Source organism: Anomaloglossus baeobatrachus, chromosome 8, assembly GCF_048569485.1.
Source record: "Anomaloglossus baeobatrachus isolate aAnoBae1 chromosome 8, aAnoBae1.hap1, whole genome shotgun sequence".
In the NCBI taxonomy this organism is placed as follows: Eukaryota; Metazoa; Chordata; class Amphibia; order Anura; family Aromobatidae; genus Anomaloglossus; species Anomaloglossus baeobatrachus.
Genome location: NC_134360.1, coordinates 63696819 through 63713276, shown reverse-complemented (window position 1 = coordinate 63713276; position 16458 = coordinate 63696819). Strand labels below are relative to the sequence as shown.

The 16458-nt window shown below is 44.4% G+C and overlaps 1 protein-coding gene across 1 annotated transcript in view; it reads left to right on the top strand.

The window, feature by feature from the left end:
- The window catches only part of LOC142249827 (stabilin-1-like), a 281112-nt gene that overhangs the window by 29246 nt on the left and 235408 nt on the right, over positions 1-16458 (top strand). Inside the window, exons 5-6 of the mRNA XM_075321739.1 lie at positions 7556-7690; positions 12958-13020. Coding sequence (XP_075177854.1) covers positions 7556-7690; positions 12958-13020 — 198 coding nt within the window. The remainder of the gene's footprint in view (positions 1-7555; positions 7691-12957; positions 13021-16458) is intronic.

Here is a 16458-nt window from a genome sequence, read left to right as displayed (position 1 = left end):
GTCATGGTGAGGGAGAGGGATTAACAAGGGCGCATAGTATCAGCAAAAAGTGTTGATGAAAGTGCAGGAGCCCATGAAGAAATGGAGGACGAACTGGCGATGGGCATGGAAGACTCAGCAGATGAGTGAGAGCTTGCTCACATTTCGGTTGTGCGAGGTTGGGGGGAGAGGGCAGAGGAAGGATGCACGATTCTCACCTCTCTGCCACCAACACACCAAGGACTTGGTCCTCCTGGATGCACAAGACACATGAGCGCCTTCTTGCTGCACTACCTACATGACCCTCGGATTGTATGAATTTGAACTAATCCTGAATACTGGGTTGCCACACTGTTAGATCCCCGGTACAAGACAAAATTTGGCGAACTAATTCCTGCCATAGAAATAGACGCACGTATACAGGAGTATCTGCAGAATGTGGTACGCAATCTTAGATCTACTTGTCCACTAAACACCAGTGCTGCACAGAGTGAATCTCAACACTTTGTCATGGATAGGAGGAAATGGTCTTTTACTTGTCCACATCGGAGGGACCGAGGGATGGCTGCTGTGCTGAGATGGCGTTGAGTACGGTGTCCCTGCACAGTTGCACTTTTGGTCATATCCCAAAATGAGTTGAAAAAGGACAGATGCTGTTGGAAAGGGGAACAGGTGTGTTGGAAAGGGGAAAAAAGTTTTGGTCCGTGGATTTGGTGGTTAAGCAACTGTAACATTTGCTGAAGAAACAACATCTGTTACAGTGGGACTGGCAGATTTGGATAAAGTGGTATATAATCTGTGACCGCTATATAACGAAAATTAATAAGAAAAGAAAGAGAAAGGTATATATCCCCATCAGCAGTCAGTGTCCACCGTGCTCCCAGTTGGAAAAGGAGAGGTTGGCAACTTGAAGGTTTGGTGGAGGATACAGAGCTGTGTGGCTATGAAACTAATAGTAGCCTGAACCGAGTTAGACGCCATTCGGATCTGGAGACTGTGAGCCCTGTTAGCGTCACAGGGTCCACATGCCCACCCAGCCCAGGAACTCCCTGTTAACAACACAGGGGCCATTGAGTACGCTGACCGTGTGCGTAGGGGCCACACCTGTGGACAGCAGGCGCATCAGCAGCAGCAGGCCTGTTAATGCCACTGGGCTGCACAAGCAGGACTGTTAGGACAGGAGCTGGTCTTAACCGTTCTGCGTTACCAACTGTGGTGGTGGCCTGCATCCACCACCCGATCCCTGCCTACCTCTGGCCTAAAGCCGCAATGGGTTCAACACATGGAGGTGTGCTCTTTCGGAGCATAATAGAAGACTGCGCACCTCCTTGTTGGCTCCAGCCCCTTTTATAACCTGGGTCCGCCCCAAACCAGGGTGAACCACAATGCACCTCCTGGAGACAAAAGTAGAGTGACACGTCATGAGTGGCATAACTAGCGTCCTATTTGGAAACGCAACTTCAATGATGACCTCATGGCTGCCATGACCCAAACACCTCACCAGTCATCGTCTGAGCATCAATAATGCGGTGACAAGTCATAGGTGTGGGCCTCTGCAAGCCATTTGGGAGGACACCTGATGCCCTGTGGTCTATATGGGACCCCCACATCAGGGCCAGGGCCAAAGAGTTCATTACCGGACCTAGTCTCTGATGCAGGAAGTGCCTGAGCATGCTCAGTAGCATGAAATACAGTCTCTGAAAAAAGACTATCAGCTTTAGCATGGTGTCTATGCCCAAAACAGGACTTATACCCGGCACGGAATGCAAGCACCTGTGCAAAGAGGCTTTTCACACTTAGTGTGGGAGCATGCGCTGTATCCCGAAATGAAAACTTAGCGTCAGGAATGGCACAGTCAGGCTGAGCATACTCACTAGGCGAAACACTGTAATTATGCTGCAGCTGGGGTACATCGGCACACGCATGCGCACTTGCTGCCTCTCCACACTTAGACGTGGAGGGGAAATTTGTCTTGGAGATGCTGTCTATGAACAGAAGGAAAAGCTAAAGGAAGCCTGACTTTCTATCCCTCCGAATTATGAAATGCAGCAATGAATTCCATGAGTTTGCTATAACATTAGCGTAGCAAAATGTGCATGAGGGTGTGATGTAGAGGTGCTAGAAATAGCTTGTCACCAGTGGGGCACTAATGGAATACAACAGCCAGTTCTATGATGCCACAAAATGGCAGTATTTTGTGCTATCATTATAGCTTATTAAAAACAGAGCACGAGGTTGTCATGCAGAGGTGCTGCACATAGATTTGCAGTAGTGTGAATTGACAAAAGTACAATAGCCACGTTTAGGATACAACTAGGTACAGTGAGTGTTTGCTAGTATAATGGCTGAGTTTAAAAAAGTTTGAGTGTGCAATGCAGGCAGATGTCCTGCAAATAACGTTCCAATACTGTGAATTGACAAAAGTACAATAGCCACGTTTAGGATACAACTAGGTACAGTGAGTGTTTGCTAGTATAATGGCTGAGTTTAAAAAAGTTTGAGTGTGCAATGCAGGCAGACGTGCTGCAAATAACGTTCCAATACTGTGAATTGACAAAAGTACAATAGCCACGTTTAGGATACAACTAGGTACAGTGAGTGTTTGCTAGTATAATGGCTGAGTTTAAAAAAGTTTGAGTGTGCAATGCAGGCAGACGTCCTGCAAATAACGTTCCAATACTGTGAATTGACAAAAGTACAATAGCCACGTTTAGGATACAACTAGGTACAGTGAGTGTTTGCTAGTATAATGGCTGAGTTTAAAAAAGTTTGAGTGTGCAAGGCAGGCAGATGTCCTGCAAATAACGTTCCAATACTGTGAATTGACAAAAGTACAATAGCCACGTTTAGGATACAACTAGGTACAGTGAGTGTTTGCTAGTATAATGGCTGAGTTTAAAAAAGTTTGAGTGTGCAATGCAGGCAGATGTCCTGCAAATAACGTTCCAATACTGTGAATTGACAAAAGTCCAATAGCCACGTATAGGATGCCACTAGGTACACTGAGTGTTTGCTAGTATAATGGCTTCGTTATAATTAGTTGGAGTGTGCAACGCAGGCAGATGCGCTCTGCAAATGTCTTGGCACTAGTGGGACTATAGCAAAGTCCAATAGCCACGTATAGGATGCCACTAGGTACACTGAGTGTTTGCTAGTAAAATTGCTTAGTTTAAAAAAGTTGTAGTGTGCAATGCAGGCAGACGTGCTCTGCAAATGTCTTTGCACTAGTGGGACTATAGCAAAGTCCAATAGCCACGTATAGGATGCCACTAGGTACACTGAGTGTTTGCTAGTAAAATTGCTTAGTTTAAAAAACTTGGAGTGTGCAATGCAGGCAGATGTGCTCTGCTAATGTCTTTGCACTAGTGGGACTATAGCAAAGTCCAATAGCCACGTATAGGATGCCACTAGGTACACTGAGTGTTTGCTAGTATAATGGCTTCGTTATAATTAGTTGGAGTGTGCAACGCAGGCAGATGCGCTCTGCAAATGTCTTGGCACTAGTGGGACTATAGCAAAGTCCAATAGCCACGTATAGGATGCCACTAGGTACACTGAGTGTTTGCTAGTAAAATTGCTTAGTTTAAAAAAGTTGTAGTGTGCAATGCAGGCAGACGTGCTCTGCAAATGTCTTTGCACTAGTGGGACTATAGCAAAGTCCAATAGCCACGTATAGGATGCCACTAGGTACACTGAGTGTTTGCTAGTAAAATTGCTTAGTTTAAAAAAGTTGTAGTGTGCAATGCAGGCAGACGTGCTCTGCAAATGTCTTTGCACTAGTGGGACTATAGCAAAGTCCAATAGCCACGTATAGGATGCCACTAGGTACACTGAGTGTTTGCTAGTAAAATTGCTTAGTTTAAAAAAGTTGTAGTGTGCAATGCAGGCAGACGTGCTCTGCAAATGTCTTTGCACTAGTGGGACTATAGCAAAGTCCAATAGCCACGTATAGGATGCCACTAGGTACACTGAGTGTTTGCTAGTATAATGGCTTCGTTATAATTAGTTGGAGTGTGCAACGCAGGCAGATGCGCTCTGCAAATGTCTTGGCACTAGTGGGACTATAGCAAAGTCCAATAGCCACGTATAGGATGCCACTAGGTACACTGAGTGTTTGCTAGTAAAATTGCTTAGTTTAAAAAAGTTGTAGTGTGCAATGCAGGCAGACGTGCTCTGCAAATGTCTTTGCACTAGTGGGACTATAGCAAAGTCCAATAGCCACGTATAGGATGCCACTAGGTACACTGAGTGTTTGCTAGTAAAATTGCTTAGTTTAAAAAACTTGGAGTGTGCAATGCAGGCAGATGTGCTCTGCTAATGTCTTTGCACTAGTGGGACTATAGCAAAGTCCAATAGCCACGTTTAGGATGCCACTAGGTACACTGAGTGTTTGCTAGTATAATGGCTTACTTAGAATGAGTTGGAGTGTGCAGAGGACAAGAGGGTACAGTGCCAGGATTGTGGTGCTCTGGGTAGAGGAATGGAAGCCTGCCTTTCTATTCCCTCCTAATGGTGAAATGCAGGGAGGAAATCCCTGACCTGGGCTACACAGACGCTGTTGCTGTTTGCAGGACCTGTCACCTATGGCTCTCTGACCCTGCCGCTTTGAGCCCTTAAAAGGACTGCTAGAATGTGCTCTCCCTAAGCTGTCTAACGCTGTGTATGCAGCGCATACAGCTGTATCGGCTATAGGACTCAGGAGGACGGAGCTGCGACACTGATGTCTGACACCAAAGACGCAGAAGGCAGATAATGGCGTTCGTGAAGAAAATGTCCGGTTTTATAATGCAGGGACATGTGACATGCAGATCCTATCACACATGCCGTTGCTTCTCTGGCTCAAAGTCCACTTAGGTGTGTGTGTGTCTGTGATTGGCTGACATGCTGGCCCGCCCCACAAGACGCGCGCGCTTAGGGAAGGAAGACATGAAAAAAAAAAAAAAAATGGCGATCGCCATTATAGAAACAGCAGTGATCTGAAGGCGCTGTTCACGCACACTATACACTGAAATGTGATAATAGTTTGATTCACAGAGTGACTTACACTATTACAGCAGAAACCAAGCTAGGATTTAGCTGTTTTTTGGCTGCTAGAACCGTTCTCGAACGTTTCTAGAACTATCGAGCTTTTGCAAAAAGCTCGAGTTCTAGTTCGATCTAGAACATGCCCCAAAATCACTCGAGCCGCGAACTGGAGAACCACGAACCACGAACCGCGCTCAACTCTAGTATGCAGAAGAGCAGACAGCTGCAGAACTACAAGGCTCAGCATATTCCATCCAATAGTGTATGCAGGAGAGCAGACAGCAGCTGCAGAACTACAAGGCTCAGCATGCTCCATCCAGGACTATATGCTTGAGGGAGAGTCAGGGGGAGCAGACCTACAAGGCTCAGCATCCTCCTTCCAGGACTGTATGCAGGATTTATTTGCCCCCCCAAACAAAAAAAATGACGTGGGCTTCGCCATATTTTTGTATACTAGCCGGGTACAGCAGGCAGGTACGGGCTGCCCCCAACCCCCAGCTGCCTATTTGTGCCCGGCTGGGAACCAAAAATATAGGGAAGCCCTTTTTTTTAAAATTATTTCATGAATTTCATGAAATAATTTTAAAAAAAAATGACGTGAGCTTCGCCCAATTTTTGAGTCCAGCTTGGTACAACTAGGCAGCTGGGTGCCCATGCTTTCTGGGCACCCCCGCTGTGAATTGCAGTCCCGCAGCCACCCCAGAAAATGGCGCTTTCATAGAAGCGCCATCTTCTGGCGCTGTATCCAACTCTTCCAGCTGCCCTGAAGCCGGGTGGCTAGCTAGGTAATAATGGAGTTAGGGCTAGCTGTATATTATCAGCTAGCCCTAAGTCCGAAATTCATGGTGTCACGCCAATATTAGACATGGCCACCATGAATTTCTAGTAAAGATAAAAAAAAAACACAACACAGAAAAATATTTTTATTAGAAATAAAACACAACACAATTAGTGACTCCATCTTTATTGAAATAAAGAACCCCCCTCCGCAGTAATCCTGGGTCAGGGTCCCGCGCCGTCCAATCCGGATCCAATATCATCTGATCGGTTTGCTGGAAGGCAAAGCGATCAGATGATGTGTCAGGTTCTAGGGGCTGAAGCACATCACATATCAGCTGATTGTATAAAAGCCGATTATACAATCAGCTGATGCATCAGTGCAAAAAAAAATAAAAAAAAAAATAAAAAAAAATAAAAAAATAATACTCACTTATGTGCTGATTACCGGCAGCTCCTGCAGCGATGGGGCGGGAGTCTGATCCCCTCCGATCGCTGCAGCAGCTGCCGGTAATCAGGGATGAAGTCTCCTGACGCATCCGCTGATACCGGCCGGGCGCCCGCTTCACCACGATACTTACGATCACCTGATGCGTCAGGTGACTGCATCAGGTGATCCATCGCCAGGTCCTGCATCCATCGGAGGTTTCCCGGCCGTCTGCACACAGCCGGAGCGGGGGTGGCGATACCGTGAGAGGAGATGGGAGCGGGCATGGCACCGGGAGTCTGCACACAGGTGAGTATAACTTTTTTTTTTTTTTCTACTGTTAACTTTTGTTTTCGCAGCCGCTTCCACCTCCCGCCCAGACATGGCGCCGCACGGCAGCATACATGCACAGGACGGGAGATGGAAGCGGCGGTGACGGTACCGGGAGGATTCACGCTTCTGTATATACTGACAGAAGGAATCCTCTTCCTGTACACGTCACTTTACTACCCACCTCCTGCGTTTATAGCTGCGTTTTTGGTCTTCAAAACGCACCAAAACGCAGCTATTTGCATTTCTCATTGCGTCTTTCAACATCCCATTGAACTCAATGGATGAAAAGCGCAGTGAAAAACGCGGGAATAATTGACATGCTGCGTTTTTGTGGTCACCACAAAAACGCAGCTGAAAAAAAACGCTGTGTGGGGACAGCAAAAATGAAAACTCATAGACTTTGCTGGGGAAGCAAAGTCATGCAGTTTTGAGGCCAAAAACGCACCCGAAAAACGCGCAAAAACGCCGAGAAAAACGCACTGTGTGCACATAGCCTTAAAGGTCATATGAGCAACTTCTAAAGTCCAGCTAGAAGTTTTATTTTGCAATATCACATTGATCTGTAAATGGTATAAATAAACTGTACTTTGGTTAAATAAACAGAAGAAATTGATCATGCCCACATGGATGCTGGTCTTTTCTCTCCGAGCGCTCGATCTTGATTAGGTCTGAAGAGGCCTAATTCAGAGGACCTCACTGGTGATCCCATAAGCTGACTTGTGACAAAACAGAACAGCTACAACAACATACACATCACATACACATACATACACATACACAAATACATATACACACACATACATACACAAATACATACACATATAAATATACACACAAACTCAAAATAAAGTCTAGGTTATCAAGACCGATCCTGCTAGCACAGATCGGATCTATACCATGGTGCCCATAGCAATCAATAGGGCTATATTATTACTACAATGGGAATTTCAAGTCTTAGAGGTAGTTTATGCATTTAACACTTATACTATGTTTTATTTATTTTTTTTATTGAAGAATTTTTGGAAAACCTCTGAACCTGCCAATACCTATACATTTGCGTTAAAGGACTTACCAGCCACCAATGGGGTTTTCCATGTTATAGATAAACTAATAACAAGCAATGCAGAGGAAACAATTGGAAACCCACAGGTAATGATTCTACCTCTTAATTCCTTCAGATCAGTCGTACAGATTTTTATTTTTTTCGTTGAAAAAATGGACATAATTATTCCAGCTCATCTCCACATTCAGTGCGAGGATCGGTATGGGCAAAAATAAGATCGCAAAAAGAATCAGAGGTGCGATATAGCGCCGGAAAAAGAACATGTTAGTATTATATATAATTCTGTTTTACAATCCACAACAAAATATTTAAAGGGGTTGTCAATCTTGCGGACCAATCAAATGCTTGTTACAGTATGTACATCTTTTTCTTGCACCATTTGCCTTCTACAACCTCTGTGTTGCACTATTGCTGGCTGCAGAATGAGTTAACTGAGAATCTGTCAGTGAGTGTCCCCCTTCCCTGCACCCTCCCACACATCCCATAGTGCAGGGGTCTTGCTGCCTGTACGCTGCATGCAGCCCCGATGCTGCTTGCGGCGTGCGGGCCCATGGCCCCCTTGCAAAACACTGCCTGTGCAGGGTCCCGTGCAGTCAGCGCTGTATATCAGATGACTAATTCAATGGCGCTGCGCGGATAAGAGCGCTCTTTACAGCTATGATCAGCCGCCGGCGAAGGCCAATCAGAGGCCAGCAGCGGATCATTGCAGTAGCTGTATACAGAGTGCCCGGGAATCTGTTATAAAGCGTTGTAAGCTGCGGCCCCTGATGCTGCTTGTGGCGTGCAGCCCCCTCCTTGATAATCGCGGCCTCTGCAGGGGGCTGTGCAGTCAGCGCTTTGTAACAGATGACAGATTCCCGGGCGCTCTGCATAGACAAGCTCTGTGTACAGCTATGATCAGCTGCCAGACAATCAGAAGCCAGCAGCAGATCACTGGAGAAGCTGCGTAGAGAGTGTGTCTCTGCACAGCGCCTGGAAACCAGTCCTCTGCTATAAAGCGCTGACTGCACGGCCCCCTGCAGAGGCTACGATCAGCAAGGAGGGGGCTGCGGCCGCAAGAGGCAGGACACGGCACCGAGGGAACGAGGACAGGAAAGAAGGATTTGTGTTTGGGTTTTTTTGCGTGTGTGAAGACTGGCAGACTAGGGGGCAATTCTACAGGAGAGACCATTACTACAAGAAGAGGAGCCCATGGGGACATTACTATAGTATGGGGACAGGGATGGGCACATTACTATAGTATGGGGACAGGGATGGGCACATTACTATAGTATGGGGACAGGGATGGGCACATTACTATAGTATGGGGACAGGGATGGGCACATTACTATATTATGGGGACAGGGATGGGCACATTACTATTGTATGGGGACAGGGATGGGCACATTACTATAGTATGGGGACAGGGATGGGCACATTACTATAGTATGGGGACAGGGATGGGCACATTACTATAGTATGGGGACAGGGATGGGCACATTACTATAGTATGGGGACAGGGATGGGCACATTACTATATTATGGGGACAGGGATGGGCACATTACTATAGTATGGGGACAGGAATGGGCACATTACTATAGTATGGAAACAGGGATGGGCACATTACTATAGTATGGGGACAGGGATGGGCACATTACTATATTATGGGGACAGGGATGGGCATATTACTATAGTATGGGGACAGGGATGGGCACATTACTATATTATGGGGACAGGGATGGGTAAATTACTATTGTATGGGGACAGGGATATGGGGACAGGGATGGGCACATTACTATAGTATGGGGACAGGAATGGGCACATTACTATATTATGGGGACAGGGATGGGCATATTACTATAGTATGGGGACAGGGATGGGCACATTACTATATTATGGGGACAGGGATGGATACATTACTATTGTATGGGGACAGGGATATGGGGACAGGGATGGGCACATTACTATAGTATGGGGACAGGAATGGGCACATTACTATAGTATGGGGACAGGGATGGGCACATTACTATAGTATGGGGACAGGGATGGGCACATTACTATAGTATGGGGACAGGGATGGGCACATTACTATAGTATGGGGACAGGGATGGGCACATTACTATAGTATGGGGACAGGGATGGGCACATTACTATAGTATGGGGACAGGGATGGACACATTACTATAGTATGGGGACAGGGATGGGCACATTACTATAGTATGGGGACAGAGATGGGCACATTACTATAGTATGGAGACAGGGATGGGCACATGACTACATTACATGCGGTGGATGTGAGGGGATTGTGCTGTCAGAGATGAGAGACGCAGGATCACTGCTCTGTACTACCAATGATTGGAAATACAGAGCAGTGATATCTCATCTGTGCAGCACAATCACCTCACATCCTCCGCACATATATAGTAATGTGCCCATCTTTGCTGGAGCCATGAGAGGTCAGTGCTGGAGTAGAATACTGACAGCCAATGAGTGTACAGAGGGCGGGGCTGGACAGTGAGGCTGGGCGGTGACAGCTCTGACTGTGAGGTTTGGCATAGGAAGATTTCATGTTTGGTTGAGCTGCAGGTAAATAAAGTGTCTCCAGAGAATAAAGGGATAATTCAAGAGGAACAAAAGTTAGAAAACAAAAAAAAATACATAATGTAGGGGTGTTTTATATGAGAATACAGCACAGGTTAGCATAAAAATAATTTTGGAGTTTATGTTGGACAACTCCTTTGACATCAAGCCGATGCTTTGAAGTGAACATTTTATAGTGTTGACATATAATGACGCATCTAAAAAACAGTTTTGCTGTTTTGGTCATGTTGGCACCGAGTCTCCCAAAACTCGTGTGATATTGGCTACTGTGATCACATGCACATAATCAGCAGCTGCTAATGGGCTGCAGTTCTGACACTTCCATTGGACGTCCGAGGGAAGGGTAAGTAAAGCCGCCCATTCACAAACGCTGATTGGCTGGAGCACTCACATGCATGCCAATGGCAGACTTGGCGCCAACATCTTTGGAAGAGCGCCAGATGATGGTGAGTATCTTCAGCACTTAGGAATAGCATTTAAAAAGGGATTGTCTGAGTAGTGGACATCCCCTTTATCTACTTTGTGTCTCGCATCCACTGTGGATTTTAAAATGTATTGTGAATAAATTTAAGGATTTTTTTTCTTTTATCCAGTGCTGAATTGTACCCTTCATTTTTTTTTTTTTTGTCATACATATAAAAGCATACATTTTACACTAATCTTACTAAATTGTACACTACATCACTCACAATCAGGACGTTTTCTTGCTCTAACATGTCAGCTTTGCTGTGTAGACTAGGTTACAACTAGCACAGATGGATAGCTTTAGTAACAGCTTTGCTGTGTAGTCTAGGTCAGAGCTAGCACAGGATGGATGTCTTTAGTAGCAGCTTTGCTGTGTAGACTAGGTCACAACTAGCACAGATGGATAGCTTTAGTAACAGCTTTGCTGTGTAGACTAGGTCAGAGCTAGCACAGGATGGATGTCTTTAGTTGCAGTTTTGCAGTGTAAACTAGGTCAGAGCTAGCCAGGATGGATGTGTTTAGTAACAACTTTGCTGTGTAGACTAGGTCAGAGCTAGCACAGGACAGATGTCTTTAGTAGCTGCTTTGCTGTGTAGACTAGGTCAGAGTTAGCAAAGGACAAAGATCTAATGATAGAGACATGTTTGTCTTTAGTAGCAGCTTTGCTGTGTAGACTAGGTCAGAACTAGCCAGGATGGATGTCTTTGGTAGCAGCTTTGCTATATTGACTAAGTCAGAGCTAGCATAGGATGGATGTCTTTTTTGTAGCAGCTTTGCTGTGTAGACCAGGTCAGAGCTAGCATAGGACGGATGTCTTTAGTAGCAGCTTTGCTGTGTAGACTAGGTCAGCGTTAGCAGAGGACAAAGGATTTAATGCTAGAGATATTTTTGTCTTTAGTAGCAGCTTTGCTGTGTAGACTAGGTCAGAACTAGCAAGGATGGATGTCTTTGGTAGCAGCTTTGCTGTGTAGACTAGGTCAGAGCTAGCATAGGACGGATGTCTTTTTTTGTAGCAGCTTTGCTGTGTAGACTAGGTCAGAGCTAGCACAGGATGGATGTCTTTAGTTGCAGCTTGGCAGTGTAGACTAGGTCAGAACTAGCCAGGATGGATGTCTTTAGTACCAACTTTGACATGTAGGCTAGGTCAGAGCTAGCATAGGATGGATATCTTTAGTAGCAGCTTTGCTGTGTAGACTAGGTCAGAGCTAGCACAGGATGGATGTCTTTAGTTGCAGCTTTGCAGTGTAAACTAGGTCAGAGCTAGCCAGGATGGATGTGTTTAGTAACAACTTTGCTGTGTAGACTAGGTCAGAGCTAGCACAGGACGGATGTCTTTAGTAGCAGCTTTGCTGTGTAGACTAGGTCAGAGTTAGCAAAGGACAAAGATCTAATGATAGAGACATGTTTGTCTTTAGTAGCAGCTTTGCTGTGTAGACTAGGTCAGAACTAGCCAGGATGGATGTCTTTGGTAGCAGCTTTGCTATATAGACTAAGTCAGAGCTAGCATAGGACGGATGTCTTTTTTTGTAGCAGCTTTGCTGTGTAGACCAGGTCAGAGCTAGCATAGGACGGATGTCTTTAGTAGCAGCTTTGCTGTGTAGGCCAGGTCAGAGTTAGCACAGGACAAAGGATTTAATGAAAAAGACATTTTTGTCTTTAGTAGCAGCTTTGCTGTGTAGACTAGGTCAGAGCTAGCACAGGATGGATGTCTTTAGTAGCAACTTTGCTGTGTAGACTAGGTCAGAGCTAGTACAGGATGGATGTCTTTAGTAGCAACTTTGCTGTGTAGACTAGGTCAGAGCTAGTACAGGATGGATGTCTTTAGTAGCAACTTTGCTGTGTAGACTAGGTCAGAGCTAGCATAGGACAGATGTCTTTAGTAGTAGCTTTGCTGTGTAGACTAGGTCAGAGTTAGCACAGGACAAAGGACATATTTGTCTTTAGTAGCAGCTTTTGCAAACAGATTCAACATGTGTGGCCTGTGAAATCACAAGTTTATATGACTTTAACCTTACAGTAGCAGCATCATGGATAAGATTTTAAGAAAAAGATGAGTTAACTAGAACTGAAGATCTAATATCTGCCTAATGTCAATTTAGGATACAGATTGAAAAATGTGAAATCAGCAGTAAATCTGCCAGGATCCTCCAAACTATTCGGGGCAGATTTTGGCGATGTGGATATACTCCGGGCCCATATATTCTGATACAGCTGTGTGTGCGGACAAATATAACATAACATGTCATAAAATGAATGATAGGATGATCTATATGTTCTAAACTCCTCTGTTTATACCTCTTTTTCTAGATGACAATAGGTGACATTCTCGCCACAACAGAAATATTTAGTAGATTCCAAACGATGTTAGAGGTAAGAGATGTGAATAATTCGGCTACTGGACTTTGCCTAGATAACATTGCTTTTTGTCTATATCACATAGTTTCACATCAAAAAAGAGGTAGCAGCTGCCATAGATCAAAGCCTATTAGATCCTGCCAAAGGCATGATCTAATAGGCTTCTTGTCAGCATAACACTAAAAGGCTGGGATAATACACTGCACTACATAAATAGTTCTATGTATTAGCTATGTAATCAAAGTCATATTCCAGTCTCCTTGTTTGTGAAACTAATAAATATTGTTAAAAAAATATATTTTTTAATAAAAACTGTAAGAAAAAAAGTTTTAATAAAAAGTGGTTTAATGTAAAAAAAAATTACCTCCATGAAAACAAATTTGTTCTCTCTGCATCTCTAATGCCCTGTATTATAAAGCTATAATATCATTTATCCCACATGATGATCAGCAAAAGAGAATAATGTGAATGACAATGCCAAAATTGCTGGTTTTGGTCATCCTGCCCCAAAAATAAATGTTCTATGTATCCTAAAAAGGTACTACAAAAAAAATCCCACAAGACCTTGTACAGATCTGTATACAGAGGAAAGAAAAAGTTACGGATCTTAATATACATAAACCAAAATAAAAAAATCGAAAAAAAAGAAATTTTCTTGTGTAAAAGTAGTAAATTATAAAATAATTACATCCGGCCCTCAAGTTGCTCCAGTCCAGACCGCGGACCGAGACAGCCAAAGGGCTGAAAACGGTGGCCCACCATGCCCTCTCCTGCCCAACATCAACACCCGACATCACCGCTATCCATATCCTCAGGTTGGGGATAGCTTTGAATACATTGGTGGAGGAGGGAAGCTGTGTGAGACCTCATACTTTATATAGGGGGACGGTGTGGAGGCTCATACTATATATAGGGGGCTGTGTGCAGGCTCATACGGCATATAGGGGCTATCTGAGGGCTTATATTGTATAGGAGGTTATTTGGGGACTCATTGTATATGGGAAACTGTGTGGGGGCTCATACTTTATATAGGGGGCTAATACTGTATATAAGAGTACTATGTGGGGGGCTCATACTGTATCTAAGAGTACTATGTGGGGGCTAATACTACATCTAGGCAGGCTATGTGAGGGCTCATACTGTGTATATAGGGGTTGTGTGCATGCTCATATGTTGTAAATTGAGCTATGTGAGGGCTCATACTGTATACAGGGGGTTATGTGGGTTCTCCTATTGTATATAGGAGGACTGTGTGGGGGCTCATACTGTATATAGGGGTTATGTGGAAGCTCATACTGTATATAGGAGGAGTGTGTGGGAGCTCAAACTGTATATAGGGGACTATGTGTGGGCTCATACTGTATATAGGGGTTATGTGGGGGCTTATACTGAATATAATGGGAAAAATAGAGTTGAAACTAGCTCAACTGATGTGATGAGAACCACAGGACGGTGACGGACAATTTGATCAGTCGGCTAGGCTGCAGTCACAAGTGAAAGGGGTAGAAATTCCATCATCCAAGTCCAAAAAGTCTTTAAAAGTTATCCATTTTATTTGGTATGCATTAAAAATATTCTTAGGACTAAGGACAGAGCGTCCAAAAAGAGTCCTATGTACCGTCTTGTATATACAGTTTTAAACTGAGGGAAATATTTTTAATGCATACCGAATAAAATGGATAATTTTTAAAGACTTTTTGGACTTGGATGCTGGAATTTCCGCCCCTTTCACTTGTATATAGAGGGAATGTGTAGGGGATTCATACTGTATATAGGGGGCTATCTGAGGGTTTATACTGTATAACAGGAGGTTATTTGGGGGCTCATTGTATATAGGTGGCTGTGTGATGGCTCATACTGTATATTGGGGTTAGGTGGGGGGCTCATACTGTATATAAGAGTACAGTGTTGGGGTTCATACCGTATCTAGGCAGGCTATGTGAGGGCTCATACTGTATATAGGGGGTTGTGTGCAGACTTGTATGGTGTATAGGGAGCTATGTGAGGGTTCATACTGTATACAGGGGGTTATGTGGGTGCTCATATTGTATATAGGAGGACTGTGTGGGGACTCTTACTGTATAAAGGGGATATGTGAGGGCTAATACTGTATATAGGGGGAGTGTGTGGGGGCTCAAACTGTATATAGGGACTGTGTGAGGGCTCATACTGTATATAGGGGTTATGTAGCGTCTCAACCTCTATATAGAACCATATAAAAGAAGCAAGAAGGTGTCTAATGATTGGGATCACCAAATAGAAAATATTCAATCATTACACACCTTCTTGCTTCTTCTATATGGTTCTGTAATTTCAGGTGTGTTTTTTTGGATTGATCACAGTATTTACCATTTGTGGTGCCCTCATTACTTTCTCTCTCAACCTGTATATAGGGAGAGTGTGTAGGGATTCAAATTGTATATAGGGGATTGTGTGAGGGCTCATACTGTATTTATGAGTTATGTGGGGGTTCATACTGTATACAGTGCCTACAAGTAGTCTTCAACCCCCTGCAGATTTAGCAGGTTTGATAAGATGCAAAGAAGTTAGAGCCTGCAAACTTCAAACAAGAGCAGGATTTATTAACAGATGCATAAATCTTACAAACCAACAAGTTATGTTGCTCAGTTAAATTTTAATACATTTTCAACATAAAAGTGTGGGTCAATTATTATTCAACCCCTAGGTTTAATATTTTGTGGAATAACCCTTGTTTGCAATTACAGCTAATAATCGTCTTTTATAAGACTTGATCAGGCCGGCACAGGTCTCTGGAGTTATCTTGGCCCACTCCTCCATGCAGATCTTCTCCAAGTTATCTAGGTTCTTTGGGTGTCTCATGTGGACTTTAATCTTGAGCTCCTTCCACAAGTTTTCAATTGGGTTAAGGTCAGGAGACTGACTTGGCCACTGCAACACCTTGATTTGTTCCCTCTTGAACCAGGCCTTGGTTTTCTTGGCTGTGTGCTTTGGGTCGTTGTCTTGTTGGAAGATGAAATGACGACCCATCTTAAGATCCTTGATGGAGGAGCGGAGGTTCTTGGCCAAAATCTCCAGGTAGGCCGTGCTATCCATCTTCCCATGGATGCGGACCAGATGGCCAGGCCCCTTGGCTGAGAAACAGCCCCACAGCATGATGCTGCCACCACCATGCTTGACTGTAGGGATGGTATTCTTGGGGTCGTATGCAGTGCCATCCAGTCTCCAAACGTCACATGTGTGGTTGGCACCAAAGATCTCGATCTTGGTCTCATCAGACCAGAGAACCTTGAACCAGTCTGTCTCCGAGTCCTCCAAGTGATCATGAGCAAACTGTAGACGAGCCTTGACATGACGCTTTGAAAGTAAAGGTACCTTACGGGCTCGTCTGGAACGGAGACCATTGCGGTGGAGTACGTTACTTATGGTATTGACTGAAACCAATGTCCCCACTGCCATGAGATCTTCCCGGAT